Below are 14,230 nucleotides of genomic sequence, written 5' to 3'. Positions count from 1 at the left end.
TCACTCCAGTTTCTGACTGTTGATTCCTAGTTCCTTATGGTGAGTTGTGGTATTTTCTGAACTATCCATTCTATACTCTCTGGGTTGCAGCTTCTGGATTGTGTGCTTGAGTATGTTGTCTATGGTTTGACGATCGATTATTAAATTCACAAGTTTTAGTTGCCACCAGTTTTTCTGGTGGAATCAAGAGAAGATCAGCAAGTAGATCGTGAAGGCTTCTTGTTGTTTTCCTATGGTGCCTGCTATATCCCTTTGTATGTATTCCTATGTTCTTTTGTCTAGAGGCAGCTGTGGGTAATTCTGGGAGATCATGATTCATCAATTGCCTGAATAGAGATTAGATTGATGATTTGCCATTGAAAAGATTGAGGCTGCTGCATTGGAGACAGTTTTTTCTGCAGTGATTTCACAACGATGGCGTCGTGTTTCGTGTGTACAAAATTGTGGCTGATGCGCAATTCGTTTTTGATCCCACCAAATGGCTCATAAGAAAAATGCAAACATTATGGGAGGGATAGATTGATGATGCATGCAACAGTTACAAATTGACATGAATTGTTTGCTAGTTCATGCGAATACGTATTGTTCTCCAATCCCTTGGTAAGAAATACTACGATGTACTCCAAAACTGAAACGAAACATAAAAGAGGGCACATGAAAGGAAATATTTGCTTCTGATCAGCTCACTCTTCTCCTTCTGTTCTGCAAAGCTGCTAATCAATCTTATGCCACAAGAATGGTGGGCACCGCCGGAAAACTTGTGTCAATGCTTTGGCGGCAAATTGTGTCGCTTAACGCAAACTGATTTTACTCATTTTGTCACCAAACGATTTTAGTAAAATATTAACCAGACTTTTGATTGTGCTAAAAAAAAAAACAAGCTACACCATCGACCGTCGTCGGTGATGCTGCCAAGAAACAATGTAGCAAGAAATAAGGTGATCTAAATGAAGTAATGAACCACTGAAAGTTGGCTAGCTAAAAGAGAGCTGAAGAGCTTTGAGGCAATGGTAGGAAAGGATCTGTTCTTTTCTTGCTCTTTCTTCCATCCGCCCCACCCAACCTCACAAATGCTGAAACCACTTTTGCATCAGAGAAATAAACACGATCCATCCTCGATCACGATGAGAATTGTAAAGCAGAGAGCGAAAAGGGAAGGAAATCAAATCGCACACTGGCCTCTTGCACGTTGCGTGTGTGGCTGCATGTGGAGCCAGCACATAGATCTCTCTTTCCTTGCTTCATAATCACATCCCGACGGACACGCAAGCTGAGATGAAAGTAAATTCTATAAAATTTGATTTTATAGAAAAATCTCTTCTTATGTATACTATTTTTTTTCTCTTAGTTGTACATAACAGTCGTTGAATTAAAAGAGAACAACATGGATCAGAATCTTGTAAAGATCTTTCGGTGAAAGATCTTATAAAATTTCCTTTTGGAAAGAACGCCTGAAAAGCGCTACGAAACTTGACAAGGATGCAGCTTGGGAGGTCTACCATAGCATGATTCTCTTCGACCGGTCTCTACTGCTTCTGGAAATCGAAATCCTATCAAATATTATTACCGTGTACAACACCAACTAGTACTAGCAGTACAAGTGGTTAATCTTGTAAAAAAACAATAATAATTCAGAATTGGCTCTGCTTCTGATAATATGTAACAGTGTACACTACACTCGGCCGGTTGAGTGCTAATTATGTCAGTGTTGAGTAGGCTTTGGACCTACAGAAAACCAAGAAAAATTTCCATATATTTATAAACCAGCCCAGTTCACAGCATTGTGCTATACTTGTACCCTTGTGTCACACACATCTGCTGGTCTACACTAGTACAAAGCAACAGAGATCAGTAAGCCGAGTGGCTGCACTTGTGTCAGCTAGCCGGCAAAGCAGCAAGAGCATCGTCATGGCCATGGCCCTGCCAACGCCGGTGGTTCTTGGAGTGGCAATGGTCGTCCTCGCCAGCAGCGCGACCGCCGCGCGCGGGCAGCTCGGGATACGCCGAGAGCTGCCCCGGGGCGGAGCGGATCGTCGGCGACTACGTCCGGCAGCACGTCCGCCGCGTGCCCACCGTCGCCGCCGCGCTTCTCCGGTTGCACTTCCACGACTACTTCGTCAGGGTACGTGCGTGCGTGCACGTCCTGCTCGACTCGGCCACGTTGTTCACGGTGACCATGCGGTACCGTTCGTGTGTTCAGGGTTGCGACGCGTCCGTCCTGCTCAACTCGACGGGAGGCCGGCAACGTGGCCGAGAAGGACGCGCCGCCGAACCTGACGCTGCGCGGCTTCGACTTCATCGACCGCGTCAAGGGCCTCGTCGAGGAGGCGTGTCCCGGCGTCGTCTCCTGCGCCGACGTCCTCGCGCTCGCAGCCCGGGACGCAGTCGCGGCCATTGTACGTAAGCTCACAGCTCTTGCTTCCTAGCCGAAGCTTGAGCTGACAGTTAAGCGTGGTCTGTGCACATGGTGCCCTGCCAGGGAAGGAGGGACCGCACGGTGTCGAGCATGGAGGAGGAGCTCGACGAGATCCCGAGGACGACGATGAGCTTCCCGGCGCTCGCCGACTTGTTCGCCAGCAAAGGCCTCGGCGTGCGTGGTCTCGTCTGGTTGTCAGGTATGCACGCAACAAAGCCTTACATTACAGTAATGCACGCATGTTTGTTACACGTAACCGTGCATCATAATTCACATGTAGTTCATGTTAATTGTTGCTTGTCCGTACAAACGAACGCAGATTACAGTGATTGGTCTTTGTTTAGAGCACATGAATTTCACCAAAGTTCGATAGGAAATAAGAAGGGGAAAAAACGAAAATCGGTGTGATTTCAATTCAGAGAGGCATAAGAAGATGTAGGCCGGACACTGAGAGGAGTAAGGAGAAAGCCTGGCTCTGATTGCCCATTCCTTGTGTGTTGAGTCGGCAACAACAGTGCATGCAAAAGGAGCACGAATAATTGTTGCTTTCTCTGCCCGCCTTAAACCGGATCTCGCTGGATTCCTCCAGCGAAATAATCCAAATTTACTTTGAGCTCCGAGTCACTTGTGCATGCCCGCTTGCCGTCCTCTCCGTACTTTGGCATTCAGTGCAACTTCCGGATTAGGATGGCAAACAATTGTGCAACAAGGAGATGGTTTTAAGAATCCCTCCGTCAAGATGATTGTTGCTAATGTCAAGGTATTCCAAAGAAGACAGATTGCCGATCTCTGGCAGCATTGCTCCAGTAAGGTGATTATCTGACAAGTCCAATAACCTCAATCATGTCATTCTTCCCATCTCCATTGGGATTGATCCAGTAAAGTTGTTGCCAGAGCCCATCCCAGTTGGCGATGCATTGCGATGCTTCCGCTGAACAAGTTATTGGACAAATCGAACCAACTGAGCTTGGTCCAGTTTGTAAACATATCTGGCAGTATGATGCCGTTGTGATTGTTTCCACTTACGTTGAAGTAGAATATTTCTTGTATCCTGGCAAAACATGGTGGCAGAATTCCAAATAGTTGATTTTGTGACAAGTCCATGAACACGAGAATTGTAAGGTTCCCTAGCTCAGGTGGAAGAGTAGAAACCAAACTTGCGTCGCTTATGTCGAGCCACCATAGCATCTCAAGTTGCCCAAGTGATGTTGGTATCTTCCCACCAAGGGAATTGTTGTGTAGTTCGAGAGTTTTCAATCCATTTGTCATACCAAGCTCCTCCGGAATTCCCCCAGTGAGATTGTTTGTCCCGAGATGTAGCGTCTCAAGCTTTTGGAACCTTGAGAGAGAACATGGTACCGGACCGGAGAATTTAATGGAGGACAAGTCTAGATACATCAACCTTGTGACCATATGTAATACCTAGGGACCATCACAAGCCCAAAGCGCTACAAACCTACTGCAAACCCGCCGAACAAGAAAATTTCGGCAAATTCCACGAAATTCCCATTTTTCCTTTCTTCTACTCCTCCTCCTTCTTCCTTTCTTTTCCTCTTCTTCCTTCTTTCCTTTTCCTCTTCTTCCTTCTTTTCTTTCCCTCTTATCCCTCTTTCCTTTTCCTCTTCTTCTTCTCTTTCCTCTTTCTTCTCCTTTCCTTCTTATTCTTCTCTTTCTTCTTCTTTCCTTCTTCCTTTTTCCTCTTTCTTCTTTCTTTCTTATCTCTTGGCTTGGCTCCCTGCTCCTCTATCCTCACCAGCCGGTGACGCGCTTGGTCAGGCGGTGGCAGCAGCTAGCAAGGTGATGGGCGGTGGCTGAGCGCTGATTTGTTTGTTTTTTCTTTTCCATCCAATAGTCTAAATTTATTGGATTCGCTACAGATTCACCATATGTCCAAACATAACGTTTAATGCTAAAATGGAATCGTCTTGATGATATATATGCATCCATGGTCTTCGATGGTCTATCCAACCAACGGATTTAAAAGTCAAACTTACATACTCCCAGAGGGTCACGTGGTCAACGCCTCATTTTTCTTATTTTGTACGCTTTGGATATTAGATTCATCCCCGAATCCATTCGTTCCAAAGCTACTACAGAATGAGAAACAAGCAATTGAACCACGAATCTCAAAACGTACATGAGTTGGTATGGCATGGCACTGTAAAAATGGTTGCTGCTCAAGTCGAGTATAGTGATCAGCGTGAGCAGCAGGGACATGGTGCCGCCGAGGTTTGCTCAGGGATATGTTTTGCCGCCTCGGTTGTTGTCACGGAGGCTGAGCTCGGAGAGGTGGCAGAACGCGGTGGAGAGTGCCTTTTAGACCGGCGTTGCAGGGGCGTTAGCTTGCATCACATCTGACGCCGGCCGAAGCAAGAGCAGGTGGGATTGGCAAGCGACCATGGAGACAGTAGGGTGGAGTAGAGCAGAGTGGATTTCTATTGTGGGAGAGCTTCTGCTTCCCCTTGTGGCCTGATTGCAACGGTCGTGCACAGAAGCAGGCAAAGAGAGGCGAGCAAGAGCCTGTGCTTCTGTTCCATCGCTGCAGGGGGTGAATGGGTGGATGGATTGCATGTGTGTGCCACAATTTAGGTCCTAACCGTAGGCAGCAGAGTGCATGTGTACAGGAAGAAAATGTAGAGGAGAATTTGCCGCCTGCTGTACACCACGCGACACCTTTGGCGTCCCAACTTTCAGCCCTGACTCTGATGCGCCGCCAATGCCAACACCACTGCTGGAGAACAGGTCAATACATTCAGACGGCTAAAATTGATCATCGCAGACGTCTGCACGAAAGGTCGGCAAAAAGTTCAGTAAAACAGACGGTTATACCTAGCAGCCGTCTGCAATAACTTCAGTAAAACAGACGGTTTGCTGCAACCACCGTCTGCAATAACGAGGAAACCTGTCTGTGATATCAAAATTCACAGACGACAGACAAAAAAAAAACGTCTGCAATCCAGTTTCTGAGAAAAAATGAGCAGAATCACAATGATCTGGTGCGACGCACATCGCACAATCACAAAACTGAACAAAGGAAAAACAAGCACAAACAAGCTAGATCACATATTTTATTCTCTAAGCAGATCAAAACAAGCAAGTCACCATGCAAAAAACGAGCACGGTACAGGACACACATACAAGCAAAAAACGATGGAGGATCACAACAAATGATGGAGGTTGGCTTCGCTGCTCCAGCATGCGCGGCGGCAGCTCCGGTTGACAGATCCAGCTGATGAATATCCGGTCGGTGAGGCAGTTGCGGGCTCAGGATTTTCAACTTAGGTGCACAACTTATATATAGCTAATTTTTTCGATAACCATACCCTTAATGGGCCCACCCCTGAGTGCAGAGAACAGTACACACAACGAACAGAGCTCGGACATGGACGTTTAGCTCCCTCTCTATTTCGTTCTCTATTCAGAATGTGAGGGAGAAGGCCTTCTTCTCCCTTCCTATCTCTTTGACAGCTTAAGGTTGGTTAGAAAGGTTAAGAAAATCACCTAATTATTTTAAGATAATGCTCACCCATGAGCTGGATCCAATCATTCTTGAGATCAGGTAAGAGATGAATAAAGGATACACCAGTAACACTAGCGGCGGTTTGCAAATCCACAACAAGGAATGATTGTATTGGTCGGATAAGGCATAGGAGTTTTGAAATTTCATTTTTCACAAGGCATAGGAGTTTTGAATGTTTTTTGAAAAAATTACTAGTGATAAGGATGGACATGATATATCCCATCACCAAATCTCATTAGCAAACTCAAATTAATTAAAAATTATAAAAAAGAAAAATGCTTAATTAATTGTATTGCAAAGGATTTTTTTTAAAAAAAACATCTACAATAACTATAACCCATACAGTTCTTCTAAAATCCGTCTGAAATACTTAGAGAATTGCAGACGGTTTTTGAAATCCAATACAGTTTTCTAAAAAACCATCTAAAATGTAGAGCAAATTTTAGACGGTTTTTTGTAGTTCCAGACATTCTAAACGGTTCTTCTAAAAAACCATATGCGTCATAATTACATACAGTATTTCTATCCCACCAAATTTTTGCTGTTGTTTTCAGACAGTCTCCCAGAGCCCTATGCAATAACATTATTGCAGACACGTTTTAAAAACGATCACGTTAGTTATGCCCATTTCTGTAATAGTGACACTCTAGAAGTGGAAGATGAACTTTGCTTCATGCCCACTGTGAGCTGTAGACGCAGGCTGCCAAACCAACCGGAGATCAACGACCACCATTCAAATAACACTCCCACGAAAAATTAGTGTTCAGAACCTTTAAGGTGTCAGCAAACAGCAGGAGCAACTAAGCATCGCAGCAGCATCGCATTTCACAAGCACTAGGCGCTGACGAAATAAGTAGGTCCACAGATCACAGGGTATTTAGGATGTCACATTGACGAAATAAGTAGGTCCACAAAGCTGACAACTTTGCGTCACCAAGGATGCCACAACAAAGATGGTTTCTCATGAGGTAAATTCCCAGTATCAAATAGACAGCACACTTTTGTACACAGGCAATATCACCGGAGGCCTCTATCTACGGCATTCCACTTATTCCACGTCAACTTCCTCATCATCTCCCTCGTACTGGGAAATAAACAAAACAAACTGTGAGTATATTGTTTGGCAGATCTACAGAAAGAAATCAGGAACTGGTTTGAAGTGCAATTATGTGCTTTCGTATGTGCAAGGTTTGCCATTTCCTGGAGGATGCAAATTTTTTTTAATCTTTTTGCAAAGGATGGAGGATGCAAATGTAGTCACCTGCTCGTAAGCATTAACGACTGGTGGTGGATGCAGGGGCATAACAGGCGACCTAGTTTCATCGTCAGCATCATTTTCTAGTGATGCATCTATTGGTTCATGTCTATCATCGAGTTCAACAGCTTCAATGGGATCATCCACAGCATGAGCAGCCATACCAGTGGAGGGCAAAACATGTTTGACTGGAGAATCTTTGACCTGTAAGTTAAAAATATCTACTCAATATAAGCGTGAACTCATACTATGTAGAGTTCCAAACATGACAACTAGGCCCATGGTGAACAGACCCAATAACAAGGGATGCCTGTACCACCATTTTATATAGCGCTCACTTTTTAAGTTGTTTTTACGGGTAATCAAGAGTAAACAGCAGGGCAATGAGGTGTCAGCCTTAAACTTCACTAATTCTTGAGTTACAGGCATAGAATGGAATCAAGAGTGTATGTTAATAAGATAATGTCCAAATAGAACATTGAAGTTGTTATAGCAGCTATGAGAATATGATATGCATAATTTATCAGAAAATTGAGTTAATACATGTGAAAAATTGCACCTTGTCTGTGTTAGCCGAGGAAACAACATTTCCTAGCTTATCCTTTTCGTCTTCCCACAATTTCTTCTTCAAATATAAAGATTTTGTTGGCTCAGTTCCCTTGCTTGGTTTATCAAATTCTGCAACAGTACCTTCTGGCCTATATTTCTCTGGCCTAGTTGTGTCAGAGTCTCGCTCTCTTCTTTTCTTCACTGAAAAAGGACAAGATTAGACATGAGTACATAATTGACACAATGTATCTTCAAACACATAAAAGCAAGAAATATTATGTGAGTGTAAATGAAAAAATATATATGCCACTGTTCAAGAATGTATGATCTTTTGGACAAGACAAGGTCCCCAATAAACAACTTTGACCATTAAATTTGGTAGTAATATCTTTGGAAAAGCATACATATATCATATTTTGAAAGTGCCTCATAATAAATCTAATGGTACTATTTTCAATTTTTCATATGACCAATCTAAATAGTTCTGTACACATTAGCGGTCAAAGTTTAAACTTTAATATCTTTGTTTGGTAGTAATATCTTTGTTTAGACTATAAGTAAATATTTCAACACCAACAGGAGAAACAGACAGTACTTAACAAGATTCACATCGTACTAATAGCGACCTTAAGACAACAGCCATCATTGTACACTCTTCAGAGGCATATATAGAGAAAAAAGTCTCGAGGAGACTAAGTTACCCACCCGCTTTTGCTTCTTCACTTGTTGAGTACGGGATTGATCTCTTCTTAGCTGCAGCAGCATTTGGGCTCCTTTCATAAGGACCATTTGGATCTTCATCAACATTTATACTGGAGCCTTCTTCATTAGCACCACGCTTCAGAATATCTGAAGCAAGCAAATCACCGAGTCTCTCAAAACGAGCTTGTGACCTGCATAACTCCAATTAGTCAATAATCATAAATTATAATCATGTAAAAATAGACGTGAATTGGTGCAGTAAGTCGAGGCAAAAATGTTTCTCATTGTTAGTTCAAAAGTGATGAAAGCACAATGTACCTTTTCAATTCTTCCTGTGCTTTTAAAAAGCGACCATGAGCTTTAATGAACTTCTTCATTTTTGAGGTCATCCTACATTGGAAAGAAAATAATGTGACAATAAAATACTTAATAACACGATCGAGCTATTGGTATAACAAAAAGGGGTGTGCCATTGTCATGTGCCAAATTGTAGAAGTACCTGTGGCATTCCTCTTTCTCCCTCCTCAGTTGCAGATCAAGATCATTTACTCTGCTAGAAATCTTGCGCACTTCAGCATTCTTCTCATCCAAAATGATCTACAAAAGGAATAGTTAATAAGAGTATTAAGTTCGGATTTACACAAGATCAAGCTATTTTAAAAGACAAGCGTTGAATCATGCAGATTGTCAGTGTTAAAAAAAAAGACATTGCTGACGATAACTCATACAATAGACCAAGGATGAAGGAACTAAAAAAAGGTATCCACATAAAGCAATGGGCATTGTGAAGACACTAAGAAATACTTCCGCTAATGCTAGAACCCAGTAGTAGGCAATGGGCATTGTGAAGTAAGGTTGTGATTAATGCACGTAGCAACTATTAACAAATTAATGCTCCAACAAAATGTTTAAACAATCATGGACACCGAATAGTCTTCAATAAGTTTAAACCATCATGGACACCAAATACTCTTCAATAAGCAAGATACAGGTGGCAACAGAACAGTTAATGCAAGAACCACTGAAAGGAAAACACAAAAAAATGTATGTGTTCCATAAAGACATTAAAACATGATTAAAAGATGAACGGTGAATGTCTCATACATGAACGGAATGGTCAATCTTAGAATAGAAAATAGCCAGGCATTACCAATTAAGTCCTTTATAGACCAAATTTATTAGCTGGTGCAGTAGTGCATAAAGTATAATAACTAAACAGTGAAATCCAACCAAATGTACATATCGACATCCAATGCATGAAATCCAGGCATAAGAATTTATCAATTTGCCCATATAAACATTAATCAAAAGATGACATGGTTTACTAGCATGTAATATACTATAGTAAAAGCAGAGACCGTAAAAACTGACCTCCAAGTGAGATTTATCATCACGCAAAAGCTCCATATCCTGTCTTATTTGTTTCAGCTGCAACATAATCTTAATATTAATAATATAATGACAGGGCGTGCCAAAGGTGACTGTCAACTATGAATTGGATTATGTATCAGACCTGTTTTTCATGATCCTCCTTATCATCGCCACTTGAGAATTTCTCCTTTTTTCTATCATCATTATTGTCGGAGACACTCAAACTCCTAGATGAGTTGGTTTCTCCATCATCAGGCTTCTTCTCATGCCTCCTTTCACTGAGATAGAGAGAGGGAGAGAGATTAGAATGTGGAAAGATAAATTGCAGTATCAATATGACTCTTCAGTCTTCACACATTTAATACAGGTAGGGAACCCACAAGCCCAATGAAATAAGAGTTAAGAGGCAACATATTCTGTTCAGGGCATTTTATCAGAAGAGGTGATTATATTTGTAACAAGCAGGTTTGGTTTTTTTAAGAAGTGCATTAAGAATTAGACACATTAGACAATCACTAACAGATAACACAACTGTGATGTTTTTTAGTAACTGTGGATATGAAGTAAAGCATAAAAAGTGCTTGCGTATTCTTTAGGGAAACATGTTACATGCGTATGTCAATACAATGAATACATATAATATGGGCAACAAATGCCACAACAGTGAATCTGCAAGAAAATACAAAAAATTATGATTCAAGGGAGGATGCCTTAACATATAATGTTCTATAATAGAACAAACCTTTGATAGTTATTCACAGCAGTTTAAACAATGAGCCTGATATAACTAGAGAACTTAGATAAATAAAATGTACAGATCAGCTCCAATATATCAAATAGTGGTTAACAATAATGAAGAACTTACATCACATAAACAAGGCAGATAGCAATGAATCAATAGATAAGAAATATAAATTGAAAGTATGAGAAGCGGTAGACACACAGATGTTTTCAAATTATATTTAGAATCAAATGACTTAATAATATATCTAAATGTATTGCATACCTCTTCCTGCTGGGAGACCGTGAATAGCTAGATTCTGCAAGTACAATTTCAAAGTTTTAAGAGACTATACACAATGGACTTGGAGCAGGTTCAATTAAAATGTAAAAGTGGCAGCTTACAGATTTAGAATAAGCTCCCACCAACTCGTGGCGTAAGAACACACATGCATGTCCACACGAGAGAGAGAGAGAGAGAGAGAGAGAGAGAGAGAGAGAGAGAGAGTGGGTGCGAGGGAGCAAGGAGGATAAAATTCGCTTACCCCTTTCTTGAGAAGTTGGTCTTCGGTCCTGAAGGGAACGATGACCCCTGGAATCTCTCTCAGGGGAAAGCCTCCTACGAGGCGAGCGCCTCCTATCAAACCTGTCTCTGAAGTCGCCACCTCTATAATCTCTTCTCCCTAGAAGTCAGGATAGAGCAAGTTTTATACAATGAAGAATATGTGACACTGAATGAAAATGTATCAACATGGAGATAGCACACCCATAAGCCTGTTAAGCTTACCACAACCTTTGAGCTACAAGATAATTCAATTAGCAATAAGTAGAAGTGACTCCAGGAATACCATTAGCCACAAGAAAGTAGGGCCGAAAATTAATGCATGAGTAGATACAAAGATATGATAAGAAACCACTGATGCACCCTTTAGGATAATACCAGACTCATAATGGTGATTGTCGGAAATCAAATTGATGGGAGCACCATGAACAACCTCATATAGCAATAATGAAAGGGAGAGGTCTTCCATAATCCCAATATCACCATATAAATCTACTATCATTTGTCCAGATATCTTCTGCGGCAACTTACAAGAAATACAATAGCTTGCAATTACCAGTGATAAGAATACTTCCCAATGGAACTAGCTGATGCACAATATTTAAGGATATGTGGCTCAGTTAATTGTAAAAGCTGCTAATCACATGATCATAGCACATCGAACGTATTATGGGCATCATTCAGTGGAGTTGCCATCCAAGATACTGATGAGTCCACCTTCTTGATATAGGGCAGGCATTACAGTCACAAGAAATCGCCGAAATCCAACTGAAGAATCTATAAAATGGTTGTCTTATCCTCTGGTAGCAGTTGAGCCTAATAAATATGCTCAGGAGTCTGCTAATTTGAATGGTAGTTAAATCAAAAGACAACCAATAAGAATGCCGCCTAATTCTGCAACAAGCTTCCACTTGTTAGAATTATTTTCTATCTGCAAGTCTGCAACAACTGAGGCTGAATTCAAGCACTGGTATCAAAATAAAATAAATCACACAAGCACAAAGAGACAATAACAAAACATAGAGAGCATGATACCAATGAATAATGAAGCAAGAACAAAGTTCCCTTTGAACCACAATGTCCAGAAGTAAATGGAAAAGAACTCCAAAGATGGTCATCCATAAATGATCTGGTTCATATATATCCATTCTTTAGTTAGTCACTATCATGGCCACATTCTCCTAATTCCTCCTCCTGAAATAACAGATATCCTCTTGAAACCATAACATAACAGCGACTTTGTGACTTCTCTTTTTATGCATGGCACACCAACATCTCATACCACCCACCATGGCATGTTCTTCAGAAACAACCTCTGAGAAGCAACCTCTCAGAATCCGGTAAGACATAAATCACCTGGTTTTCATGACCAACAGTTCCCCGTAGGGTTCAGAATTCGTAAAACCTAATCATTTAAGCACTTATCTGTCTCCAACAAACGCTATACTCACGAGATTGTGATCCAATCCACAGCACGCCATATGCATCTAGCTACCCATACATCTAAACCTACCAACAAAACAATAAGGGAGAGAGAATTTGCAGAATTATCATACATACACCCCTCCACATTACCACAAACCCTAAACCTCGGAGGGGATCTCAGGAACAGGCAACTGCAAAACCGTACGAAAATAGAATGGGGGCTTGAGGGAAAACGTTATCTATACCGGCACGGGGCGGGAAGGAGGTGCGGGAGGCGGGGAACCGGCGGAGCTCGGCGTGGCCGTGCGCAAAGCTGCAGGTGTCGCGGGAGCAGTCGCCGCGCTGAAACAGCGCGCACAGCTTCGTCTTGTACGCCGGTCCGCGGCGCGGAGGGCCCAGCATCGCGGCGGCCGCCGCCGGTCGGTCGGTCGATCCCCGAGCCCGCGGTTGGGGAATTCGCGATCGATCGATCGATCGCGCCTGGCTGGGTAGGGCTTCGAGGGGAGGAGGCAAAAGCCCTAGCAAGAGGCCGGGGGGAAGGGAATGTGTTGGGTCTGGGCTGGTCGGCAACGGGAGGCGGCGGCACATAACGAGCCCTAGCCCCTGGCTGGCGCTCTGCTCCGTGCGCAGTCGTCCGATCGGTAGCGAACGGCTGGGATTCTGTTCGATGGAAAATGTCGCCTCTTTCTTTTCGAAGATGTATTTCCCCTCCTTCTTTTTCCTATTTCTTTCTCTTTTTGCCTTTTTGAGATGTATCGCCCTTTATTTAGGGTGTGTTTGTTTCTTCATATGAGATTTCTTAGAATTTCATCATATGAGCAGGTTGAGGGAAATAAGCTAAGTGAAGTTATATTTGTTGAAAAGAAAAGTGTTTAGTTAGTTGTATTTGTTTGGATATATTAAGGTGATTTTCTGTTTGTTTGGTTGAATTTAAGACCGTATAAGCGGATGCAAGAATTAAGATTGTGATTGGTTACTCGTATGAAGATGATTTTATGACACTGCCAAGTGAGCCCGCCTGTTTGCATAAGTCAAGCTAGGATGAAGCCATATATTTGCACTCGTCGAGTCAAGCTGTAACAGTAGATGTAGGTAACCAGATAGGAGAGAGTGCAAGGGCATTGTAGATTTTAGTGTAGAGTGTTGTTTTTTAGAAACAGCAGTACAACTTGTATACACACGCACTCATACAACGTCTGCTGAAGATCGAAGATGCAAAGTTTGAAGATTGATGAAGTCACTGCAGATGCCTCGTTGTCAACAGGTACATCATCTACCACTAAAAAAAATTCATCTTGGTAAGATACATAAGGAACAAATATGTGATTTGACCTCTAGTAGGTAAGTGATAAAACCACCTCAACCATCCAAAATGAGAGTCGATTCTCAAGTGTTGGTTCTTTATGTGTCCAAAATGGCAACTATCATGATAATTATGTATCACACGGGGAAAATGATTTGGTTTTCCCACATCTAATGCGTGTATGCAACACAAGCAAATTCTTCAACAAATTGTGCAATTATAACGGCCTAAAAGCATCGATCCTATAAGGGCACAACTTCGTCAAAGTTAATGATGTGTAAGAGAAGCATCAACACAACGAGCATTGACTACTCGGGTGTGGCTGATGTAGTTCAAGAGGAATGAAGAAGAAAAGATAGGCGGTCGGTCGCTATCCATCACCCTAGTAGTGAATAGGAGCCCCATGT

The 14,230-nt window shown here is 42.1% G+C and overlaps 1 protein-coding gene, 1 long non-coding RNA gene and 1 pseudogene across 3 annotated transcripts; 1 reads left to right on the top strand and 2 right to left on the bottom strand.

Moving 5' to 3' along the window:
* The first annotated feature begins 1,275 nt into the window (after positions 1-1,275).
* LOC133917318 (peroxidase 30-like) lies at positions 1,276-3,307 on the top strand (annotated as a pseudogene).
* A 3,490-nt stretch (positions 3,308-6,797) lies between these two features.
* LOC133918407 (zinc finger CCCH domain-containing protein 13-like) lies at positions 6,798-13,073 on the bottom strand. Of its 2 annotated transcripts, XM_062362274.1 has the most exons (11): positions 12,766-13,073; positions 11,079-11,216; positions 10,820-10,853; positions 9,956-10,091; positions 9,814-9,870; positions 8,942-9,039; positions 8,761-8,832; positions 8,446-8,633; positions 7,751-7,941; positions 7,198-7,395; positions 6,798-7,020 (listed from the first exon to the last, which is right to left on the bottom strand). In XM_062362274.1, exons 1-11 carry the CDS (start codon positions 12,920-12,922, stop codon positions 6,985-6,987), a joined length of 1,305 nt encoding a protein of 434 aa, XP_062218258.1. In that variant the 5' UTR covers positions 12,923-13,073; the 3' UTR covers positions 6,798-6,984. The 2 variants fall into 2 exon arrangements, with proteins under 2 accessions (XP_062218258.1, XP_062218259.1); XM_062362275.1 differs by lacking the exon at positions 7,198-7,395.
* On the bottom strand, positions 11,564-12,759 carry LOC133918408 (uncharacterized). The gene is made up of 2 exons (XR_009909755.1): positions 12,131-12,759; positions 11,564-12,043 (listed from the first exon to the last, which is right to left on the bottom strand). It is a non-coding gene; the product is annotated as an uncharacterized LOC133918408 (long non-coding RNA).
* Positions 13,074-14,230: the final 1,157 nt, after the last annotated feature.

Source organism: Phragmites australis, chromosome 5, assembly GCF_958298935.1.
Source record: "Phragmites australis chromosome 5, lpPhrAust1.1, whole genome shotgun sequence".
NCBI classification, from domain to species: domain Eukaryota; kingdom Viridiplantae; phylum Streptophyta; class Magnoliopsida; order Poales; family Poaceae; genus Phragmites; species Phragmites australis.
This window is presented reverse-complemented; position numbering and strand designations above follow the sequence as displayed.